The 10,903-nt window shown below is 36.6% G+C and overlaps 1 protein-coding gene across 2 annotated transcripts in view; it reads right to left on the bottom strand.

Moving 5' to 3' along the window:
- The window catches only part of LIPF (lipase, gastric), an 18,022-nt gene extending 9,395 nt beyond the window's left edge, over window positions 1-8,627 (bottom strand). Inside the window, exons 1-5 of one of the 2 annotated variants that reach the window (XM_008588744.1) lie at window positions 8,532-8,627; window positions 5,046-5,161; window positions 4,760-4,877; window positions 3,555-3,753; window positions 2,017-2,126 (exon numbers count right to left, since the gene is read on the bottom strand). In XM_008588744.1, the coding sequence (XP_008586966.1) occupies window positions 2,017-2,126; window positions 3,555-3,753; window positions 4,760-4,877; window positions 5,046-5,150 (532 nt within the window). In that variant the 5' untranslated portion in view covers window positions 5,151-5,161; window positions 8,532-8,627. The remainder of the gene's footprint in view (window positions 1-2,016; window positions 2,127-3,554; window positions 3,754-4,759; window positions 4,878-5,045; window positions 5,162-8,531) is intronic. The other variant, XM_008588745.1, reaches the window with a different exon arrangement.
- Window positions 8,628-10,903: the final 2,276 nt, after the last annotated feature.

Here is a 10,903-nt window from a genome sequence, read left to right as displayed (position 1 = left end):
GGAGCGCCGCCGCGCTTCCCAAGCGGTGCACTATCCAGTGCGCCACCGGGCCGGCCCGTTTTTGGACATTCTAATTACTTAGAATTGTGTTCGGAAGCAGGGTCATCAGCTGAGAGTGAGGGTCAGCGTCAAGATAAGCCATGATTTCTCCCATACGACCCCCTGCTCCCTTCTCTTGCTTCTACCCTATTTCTTACCTTTACAGCTTCTCTCATGCTGTCTTGAGCTCACTTGGCTGTGCTTTCATCTCAACCCCTCCACCAAAGTTGCTGTTATAAAAGCCCCCCTATCTTCCAGGCTGCTAAATCCAGTGGTCAGTTCTCAGGCTTTATTATCAATAGCCTTTTCCACAGTGACCACATTCTTCTTAAAACACTTTCTCCCCTTGACTTCCAGAATTCCAGACCCTCCTGGCTTTCCTTCTGTCACTGTCACCATTATTTCCCAGTTTCTTTTCTTGATTTCTCCTCATCTTTTTCTTTTTCTTTTTTAAATTAAGGAATGGCCCCCGGAGCTTTGACCTTGGACCTCCCTCCTCTTTTCTGTCTGAACTCACTTCATTAGTTATTACATCCTGTCTCATGTTCTGATGACTCCTGTTTTGCATTTTCAGCCCAGTCCTTGCCCCTGAACTCCACGTTTGTGTATATAATTGACTGCTTGACACCTCCACTTGGATCTCCAATAGCACCCAGCACTTAGTGGTCCAAGGCTGAGCTCCTGCTCCCCATCACATCAGCTCTTCTCACAGTCTTACCCCTTGGTTAGCAGCATCCCCATTATCCCAGGTGCTCAGGCTGGAACCCTGGCATCACCCTTGACTTCTCTTTTTCTCTTACAATCCAAACCAATACATCAGCAAATCCTGTCAGCTCCACCTCCAAAATATGAGGTACTTCAAAAAATTCATGTAAAGATTCATATGTCTTTTAATTCTATTTTCCACAAACTTTTTGAAGTGCCCTAATATATCTAAGAAATATATCTAGAACCTGGCCATGTGTCATTATCTCCACAGCCACCTCACTCCCTCAGCCAGGTCACCATCATCCCCTGCATGGATTACTCTAACGGTAAGTCCTCTAACTGGTTCTCTGCTCCCGCCCTTGTTCCTGTTCAGCAACTGAAAAGATTTTGTTACGGATCATGTAACTCTTCTATTCAAAATTCTTCTGTGGGTTCCTTTTTCACTCAGAGTGAAAGCTGAAATCCCTGCAACAGCCAAAGAGCCCTGAATGGTCTGCCTTCCTAGCCCCTGTGATCTCATCTGTCTCTCTCTCTGTCTCTGTCTCAATCTGATCTATCTACACAGGAGGTAACTTCACTATTGTACCTCAAATGTGCTAAGTGTGCTTCAGCTTCAGATTCTTTGCACTTGCTGTTCTCTCTCCCTGGAACATCAGTCTGCCAGGTAAGCACATGACTTGCTCCCTGACCTCCTTCATATCTTTACCTAAGAGTGTTTTCTCATGTTCCCTATCCAAAATTGCTGTGAACCCCTCTGATGTTCCCTAATACCTTCTCTGATTTATTTTCTCTTCATAGCATTACAATTATTTAATATACCCTATATTTTACTTTTTAATCTTTGGTATTTTCTCTGCCTCCCTGCACTAGATTATAAGTGGTACAAAGGTAGAGATTTTAATCTATTTTATTTATTGCTGTACTGTTTGGGCACATCACAGATGCTCCATAAATTCGGCTGAATGAATGGAATAAATTTGGTCCAGAGGCTGTATGATGCTGACTTGGGAGTCAAATTGCCTGAGCTGGTATATGTGCCACCCTACTGGTAATAACCCATGTTACCTTGCTCAAATTATTTATTCCCTTGCTTTGTTAACCCATCTATACAACAGGAATTATAATTGTCCCTATATTGTTGGGTTGTTGTAAGGAATCAATTATATAATGAATGGAAAGCAATTAATGTGGTTACCAGCATGCCTGCCATAGCCACTGGGAAGGCATTTACAAGAATTAAACTATCCGGCCTTAACTGCTTTTACCTACCAATGGTGGTACCCTGGGAATGGCCAACATAGTGTAGCTTCTCCTGTCCAGTTTTCTTCACAATGAAGTCAATCGTGGATGGAAGGTCATATTTAGCCATTTCATCAAAGCTGGAAGGAAAAAGAAAAGACAGAACTGAATACATTTCCTTGTTGTAGTTTCTAAAATTCAGACATATTTTTAGCTAAGGATCCTTTGGAAAATAGAAAATAAGATTCTCTTAACATTGCTGATCATAGACCATTAGTGAATATCAAGTGTCTTCCACGGTGGCTTCATCATTTTGGAAGCACAGTATTACAGCTGCAATTTAATTGAAACAAGATAGGATCTGCAGGTGGGAATTATTTCTGTCCTGGATCCTTTGGAAAATAGAAAATAAGATTCTCTTAACATTGCTGATCATAGACCATTAGTGAGTATCAAGTGTCTTCCATGGTGGCTTCATCATTTTGTAAGCACAGTCTTACAGCTGCAATTTAATTGAAACAAGATAGGATCTGCAGGTGGGAATTATTTCTGTCCTTGAAATGGAATGTCATATTTAACAATCACTTATATGCTGTGTTCCAGTGCCATGTAATATGAATCCTATCCCTCTTTATTTTATTCTTCATGAATCAGGCGGAATGATATTTTGAAACTGAAAACCGGATTATTCCACTCCCCTGCTTAAAATTTTTCATGGCTTCTCATTGCACGTAGAGTGAGCTCCAAGGCCCTCCTGACCGCCCACACAGCCCTGCTTGATCTGGCTCTTGTCAGCACCTCCAGTCTCCTCTCATGTCACTCTCTCTCTTCTTCACTATGCTCAGGACACAGGGGTTTCCTTTCAGCTCCTAGAATTCTTGGAGCACTTTTGTGCCTCAGTATCCTCAGTCAAACCCTTTTCTGTTCTCCACCTCTATCAGTAATTTCCGGAAATAAAGCACAAGGCGGCCAGTGATAGGAAAGCTTTGATAATCTCTCCATGGTGTCTGAATTCCATTCTTCCTTTCTACTGATGCTGACTCAGGTTGCTGCTCTTTCATCCCCAGCTGGGTTTTAACATCCCTCTTGAATCCATATGGATTGTCCTTTTGGAATTGGCCAGTGGCAGAGAAGTTACTTGCTTCACCCATATTTTTCATTCCTTTTTAAAAAGCATATTCAGGGATCCCCTAATAATCGGTACTGATATCAGAGAAAGTTTGAAGGAAAAGCTACCATGGGAATGAGGTATATAGAAGAATCCAAGAAGGGATTACAATAAAAATGTCTTTCTTCTCCTCCTACTTAAAGTTTGATTTGTTAAAATGAGACCGGATTGGGGCCGAGCCCGTGGCGCACTCGGGAGAGTGCGGCGCTGGAGCGCTCAGGCAGTGGGTTCGGATCCTATATAGGGATGGCCGGTGTGCTCACAGCGCTCACTGGCTGAGAGCGGTGCGGCCGGTCTCAAAAAAAAGGACCAAAAAAAAAAAAAATGAGACCGGATTGGAAGGGGAGAGTGTCATGTTTTTAAAACCCGATGCTTATTTTTAATTGTCCCTTTTCTTTACCTGAAGGCCCAGAATTCAACTGAGTCTGGTGAATAGTACAAATTTCTTCTGGCCCAGGTATTTCCTCTGCTGTTCCCCAGCCACACATCATAACCAGCATCTGCCAGAATGAAGCCCAGGCTGTTGTTGGGCAGGTTGGAAATCCAGTTTGTGGCCGATGTAAGCAAACCGTGCTGCAAAAACACAACAGGTCTCTGGCCTGAAGAAGAAAATTGTTTAAAAACTTTATAAACTTATTCCTTATTCTAACGTAAACATGAAGATAGGAACACACTTTCATGCAACTAGAATTAAATGGTTCCTTGATTGGGCTGAATATTTTTGAACATCTTTTCTTAATTATGGTAATGATTTCCCAGGTGGTTATTTGCTCAGATGCTAAAACTGATCAAATAGTTTTCTTTAAATATGTGCCGATTAAATGGTTCCTTGATTGGGCTGAATATTTTTGAACATCTTTTCTTAATTATGGTAATGACTTCCCAGGTGGTTATTTGCTCAGATGCTAAAACTGATCAAATAGTTTTCTTTAAATATGTGCCGTTTTTTTGTATGCAACTTATACCTCAAAATAAAGTTATTAAAAAGTTATATTCTAAGGAAATTCAACACAATTTTAGTTTAGGTGAACTTTGAATGGGAAAGCTATGGGCAGTATTTATTTCTATTCTTTTTGAACTTCACAATTTTTCTACAATGAGAGAAAAGTGAATTTTTAATAGTACAATACTAAGAAAAAATGACCTTAATCTGTTTAGGATATAAGCCTTGAATTGCTTCTCCATCCTCCTGTCTGCGGAACACACCCTGACTAACTCTTCCTAATTCTATAGATCTCAGCTCAGTTATTATTTCCAGGAAAGCTTTCCTTGAGTTTCCCTAGCTGGATTAGTTGCCTCCATTAGGACTTCTAGCTTAATATCATGTTCACTGTTGTAGCACTGACTTTATCACATGTTATAATAATCTGTTTATTCATCTATCTCTTTGACTTGATCTCCTCGAAGACTAGACATACGGCTTAGTTATTGTTGAATTTACAGAATAAGCAATTCCTTAGGAAGAAATGAAAGGAGGAAAAATGGAAGGAAAGAAAAGGAAGAAAGGGGTGGAGGGAGGGATGGAGATGAAACAGAGAGAGGGAAGGAGAGAGGAAGAAAGAGGGAAAGGAAAAGAGGGGAAAAGAAAGGAAGGGAAGGTTATACCTCTGTTCTCTGAATTTTTCTTCCCATAAGGAATTCTGTTGATATCAAGGATATAACCATCTTCAGTCACAACTTCATATACTTCACTTGGATATCCCCAGTAGGAAATCATCTGACTCTGATGAAAAAGACCCAAGACTTTAAGTTTTAGTTAGCTTTTTAAATGCATCTAATAAATAGATATTGTTAATTATTTTTAATTGGTCACATTAAAGCTTAAACCCACTATGAATCTAAATCATGGTAATATCTCTTAGTTTTGTAGGTTTTCCCCCCAGTTACTTACAATATTCATAGTCACTTCAGGGCTTTCAGGGTTTAATTTTCCAAGGAAACCATGTGCAGTTCCAACTGCAGATATCAAACTTGCCGTTGTTAAAAGCAACCACATTTTGCACCTGCCTGAAATGAAAGAATAACCCATGCCATGGATAACCTATTACACTTTCATAATACTCATTTTTGTATCAATTTTTATTTCATGCAAAGCAAAAAAAAAAAAAATGCTTGGGTTTGGTTTAATTCTGTTGAACGATAATAAATCCAGAACATGTGAATGTCAGCACAGGCTTTTTAATACTTAACATGTTTTCACTGTCTGATTCTTTTTGTTTGAGAACATTTCTCATTTGACTTTCAAGTCACATCAAAGGAATCTTAATTGGCAAAAAAGTCTTCCAATTGTCTGGCATAACATCATATTCTGATTATGCCTATGTTTAAGACTTTTGCCAACATATTTTGAGAGCCCAAAGTTGGATGGGGGGATACGTTGTGTGAGCATGTATCTCCCCTAGACGCAATCTCAATATAACATGCATTCAAACCTATCAATATGTTTTCTAATATTATTTATACGAGCCACTCCATAAATATTTATTGATTTGAGGTCATTATGTGGATTTTAAAGCTGCCATCACCTTCTCAAATGCTACCACAACTGAAGTAATGTGTGAATATAATTTCAGGGAAGTTATTGCACTTTTAATTTTTTGCTGAGACATTACTCCATTGAAATTATTTGAGTATATCTTGAAAATTATAAGTCGGCAATGTATTGGATTGTTCACTATCTTTTTTTGCAAGTGCTTAACAACAAAAAGAAAAATCAGTATCACGATTTAAAAAGAATCCAAGAGATTTTTTAGTCCAACTCACTCATATTTTACAGGTTAGACATAGCAGACAACTTCTTAGATACCAATGATAATTTCAAGTAGACTGAATTAGTACTATTATTTAAATGACCAGTCTTATTGTTGAATATACTAATTATCCTGCTTTGCGCATCACTTATTGCACATGGCTATTGATAGTTGATACTGTACCCCACAGACATGTACAATCGACTCTGTTACAATAAAGAAATAAAAATAAATAAACAAATGACCAGTCTTTCACCTAACTGCTCCATCAAAATTGTTGGGCTTTTTGTAGTTGTAAAAGAATGCAGGCCGAGAGAGCAGTGACAAAATGAGTTTGTTCTACAACGAGTGAAATATTTTGGATTGGAAATAAGCTACAAGATCTACTCCTTCCTAAAAGCTGAGTAGGTTCTAGCTTAAACTGGCTTGTCTATCTTAAAATTTATCAGCTTTGCCTGTCAACGTATGGTCCTAATCCTAGCTTTCTTCTATGTTATAATCTCCAACTATAAGTTTGAGAATCTTCAGATATTGAGCTGGCAAAAAGCCTCAAAGGAGAAGTAATATTTGTTCTCAAATATTTAAAGGGATGCCATGTGGAAGACAATTTTAAATCAATTCTCTTTTAGTGTGTCACAAATAAATCATTCAATAAATGTTTCTTGAGAAACTACTGCATTTTAAGAGCAATATTGAGAGATCACCTGTAGAAAGATTTAGATTCTAAATAGTGAAGAATTTGCAAGATTTGGATTATTGGACTCAAGTGGAATTCTTTGAAAAGTGGTAACTTCTCAGTTGATAATATTTCAACAAAGGCCATCTAACTATTCACACAAAACACTCAGCATAGTTTCTGATTTACAGTAAAGCCAGACTAAAACTCTCATCCGACCCTTTGGTCTAATATTTTTGCCACTTTTTAATGTAGAATTAGATTTAAAGGTATCTCTTAAAATGAATTTTTAAGTAAACCTTGAGTTTATAATGATATTTTATTTCTGATTTACAGTAAAGCCAGACTAAAACTCTCATCCGACCCTTTGGTCTAATATTTTTGTCACTTTTTAATGTAGAATTAGATTTAAAGGTATCTCTTAAAATGAATTTTTAAGTAAACCTTGAGTTTATAATGATATTTTAGGAAAGAACAAACTAGTAATTAAGACTAACCAGCAGTGTTTTAACATCCAAACATTTAACATTGATCAGGCATTTCAGGAACCCACAACTGTACACACTCTATTGCCACCATTAAGTAATTTGTCATTGTAAAGCAAAGAAACTTAACCTATGGTCTGAACTTTGGGATATATCAGCAACCCCATCATATACACAGGCTCAAAGATGTTCAGGGGCAGAACAAGTTCCTTAAAGTGCCTGATGCTAAGTTCTAGTATAATAACAGTAACTAATATTTACAGAGGGCACACTATGTGCTGGACAATGTGCTCAATATGTTATAAGTGCAAGTGAGTTATCTTAGCTAAGACAGTTTCCTTTTCTATAACATACGTCCAATATTAGTGCATGTCTCAGTGTTATGAGAATTTATTATGATAATGAAAGTAAAGTTCTTAACTTGTAAGGCATCTAGTAAACATTGGATAAATATAACTATTACTATCATTTAATTCTCCTAACAATGCTATGATATAGATAGCATTATATTCCCCATTTCCTTTTATTTATTTATTTATTAATAGCATATGGAAACAATCAACAGAACAGAAAGACAACCTACGGGTTGGAAGAAAATATTTGCACACTATGCATCCAACAAGGGATTAATATCCAGAATATACAAAGAGCTGAAATAACTATACAGTAAAAAAACAAATAATCCAATTAAAAAATGGGAAAAGGATTTGAATAGATACTTTTCAAAGGAAGAGATACAAATGGCCAATAGGTACATGAAAAAGTGCTCAGCATCACTAGTCATCAGAGAAATGCAAATCAAAACCACATTGAGATATCATCTCACCCCAGTTAGACTGGCCATTATTAAAAAGACTGAGAATAACAAATGCTGGTGAGGATGCGGGGAAAGGGGAAATCTTCTATATTCCCCATCTCACAGATGTGCAAGGCAAGGCTAAGAGAGAACTTGCTCAGCAAGTATGTAGAAAGCAGCTCGGCCCAAATTTGAAACTAGGTAGTCTGTTTCCAAAGATTTTGCTTTCCTCCACTATTTTGCTTCTACAGGATGACCCTAGGCCAGGTTCTATAAAGAGCTACTTGGAAAATCCCCAGAGAGATTTATATAATTTGGTCCAAACTTCTGTTCTGGGGAGTTTATGAATCAAAGAGATGTATTAGTAGCCTATGAAATTGAACAGTCATATTACTAATTGTTAATTCAACAGCAACTTATTTGGGTGAAATTAAATTATTTGACGTAGCATGTCAATACAGTCAATTCATTTGACTCTAGAGGATTGACCTATTGCTTCTCAAAAGGGAGAATAAAAGAGACTAGACTTTCACATCAGTCACTTATTACAATAATAAGCAAATTTGTAACTCAGTAATTAAGAATTTCATGTACATACAAAAAATAAAAAAATAATAAATAAAATCTAATAATTCAAATAAGGGGTTTGCTCAGCAGAAGTTATACTTACAGTTTCCACAGAAACAGTTAGGATTATGTTTCTCTGGATGTTCAGTATTTTGGTTAGTGTTGCAGTTAACTCTTATATACAAAACTTTTAACAATAGCCAGAATTATTCATCTGCTGATTATATTACCATAAAGTCTTATTATCTAGATATCATCTAATGTTAAGTGAACAAACCTAAAAATCAAATATTACATTCACTTTCTCCTAGTACTGAGTTCTCACCTTTAACTTTTAACAAACATAAATATTGGCCAAAGGAGTTATGATGATTAAAAATGATTAGAAAACATTAAAAATGATTCTTGATAGGTTAAACATATAAAAGCTATTGAGCTAAAAGTATAATGCAAATGATTATATAGTTTGGTTCAGATAAAGAAACATAAGATGACAAAGTCCACCTCTCATTCTTTAAAAATGCAGCACCTAAGTTATTCTGATTAGATAAGTGAATGTGATCAGCAAAGATTAGTGTTTTATTGTGATCTGTGGCCAGAGTCTCTAACTCTGTAGATAATGGTCTAGCTAATATACAAAAACCAGCACCTGACCTTTAAGAACATATGGGTAGTGTTCTTTTGTTTATATAAAATCTATTGGTTAGAGTTTGAATAATGTGAATGCATTTATAAATGAATCATGCAATTAAAAAATTTATATTTAAAAATATGGTTCATCCTTTACCACTACCATATGTATCTGTAGCTCACGATGAAAGAAAACTATAATTATATTTTGACTTATTAAAATTGTTTACAATTTATTTTTAGAATAAAATAAATTTTTATTCACTTAGTATTTAAATACCTAGCAGAAATAGCAAAGAAATAATTATTGTTAAAAAGTACAAACTAGCAGCCTATAAATTGAAGTCTTTCCACGAAGCCCTAGAATACAACTAAGTAGAGTTGTGTTGTTTGAATAAACTAGGAAAAAGTCAGGATATAATAAATACCATGTGTATTTATATATTTTTGTATACTAATATCCCACCTTCATTCACCTTTGGTTTATTGTCATTGACAAAAGCAAAGCTTTGAAAGGAAAAGATGGCGGTGCAGTCTCATAAAGATCAACGTGTAAGTGAAGGCTTTACTACCCGACTACAATTTGAATTAACTTCACTACAGGTAGGAGACAAATTCACCAGTTCGTTCATGCCATTGTTGGCATAGATTTAAGAAAGAGAATGCAGGATATGTTCTTTTGACCTTATACTGTAATTGACAAAGATTTGGAGTCAGAGTCTTTGGAAAAATAAAAAGTCTAATAGTCTGTGAAGCAGAGTGTTTTGTGTTGGCCTTACTGAAGAAACATAGCAAGATCCACAGGAGTGCCCCAGCCTGTCCACAGGAAGATGCTGCCCTTTATGTAATGTGACAATTCACTCTTCTTTTCTGACAGGGAGAAGAATAGCATATGCCTAAAAGTATGGGCTTTGGGGTCAAACTGACTAAGCTCAAATTTTTCACTGCCTATATGAATATATATCAATTTCAGTTTCTCATTTACTTCATTTGTAAAATTAGGTTAGCAATGCCTACCTTTCAGATGGTTGCCATTAAAAATTAAATGAGATAGTTTATACAAAATGTACTTAACATCAGGCATGGCATAGATACTTAGTAAATAGCACTTTTTATAATGAATAAGTCGACTAATTTCTCAAGACCTCTTTCATCCATTGATCAAATATATATTGAGTGCCTATTCCATGCTCAATACTGTCTCAGGAGCTAGGAATACAGTCTTTAAAAAGGCAAACCGGATTTCTGCCCTGTAGAAGCTTACATTTTCAGGTTCAGAGAGACAAACAAAGAAAGCAATGGACAAATATCTTAGACTGTGAAAAGGACTGTGAAGAAACAAAGAGTGATATAAAAAAGAATAAGCAGAGAGCATCACTTAGGACGAGGTAGCAGGAATTGAAACCTGAATGACAGGAAGGAACCAGCCTTGCGAAGAGCCAGTGGAAAAGCATCCAGGCAGTGGTAAGAGCAAGTTCAAATACCATGAAGTAGGAATTGACTTGTCGTGTTCAATGAACAGAAAAGAGGCCAGTATGTGGCTGAAGCACGGAGAGCAAGAGTGAGGTGATGTAGGTCATGTTGGGAAAAGCAGACAGGATCGGTTCATATGGCTCATTCAGTCCATGATATGGAGCTTTGATCTCATCATAAGGGGAATAGAATACATTGAAGGGGTGGAAGCAGGAGAGTGACATGTTACATGTTTTTAAAAAGCAACCTAGAGGCTATGTAAAAAGTGGAGCAAGAGGGGAAAGAGTGAGAACAGGAATACCAGTTAGGAGATTTTGCAATGCTCCAGTTGAAAGATGATAAAGCCTTTGACCAAAATGAAAGTAGAGAAGA

The sequence above is a fragment of the Galeopterus variegatus genome, unplaced genomic scaffold (assembly GCF_000696425.1).
Source record: "Galeopterus variegatus unplaced genomic scaffold, G_variegatus-3.0.2 Scaffold5012, whole genome shotgun sequence".
NCBI classification, from domain to species: Eukaryota; Metazoa; Chordata; class Mammalia; order Dermoptera; family Cynocephalidae; genus Galeopterus; species Galeopterus variegatus.
Note: the sequence above shows the minus strand (reverse complement) of the source record. Positions and strands in the feature narration are given on the sequence as shown.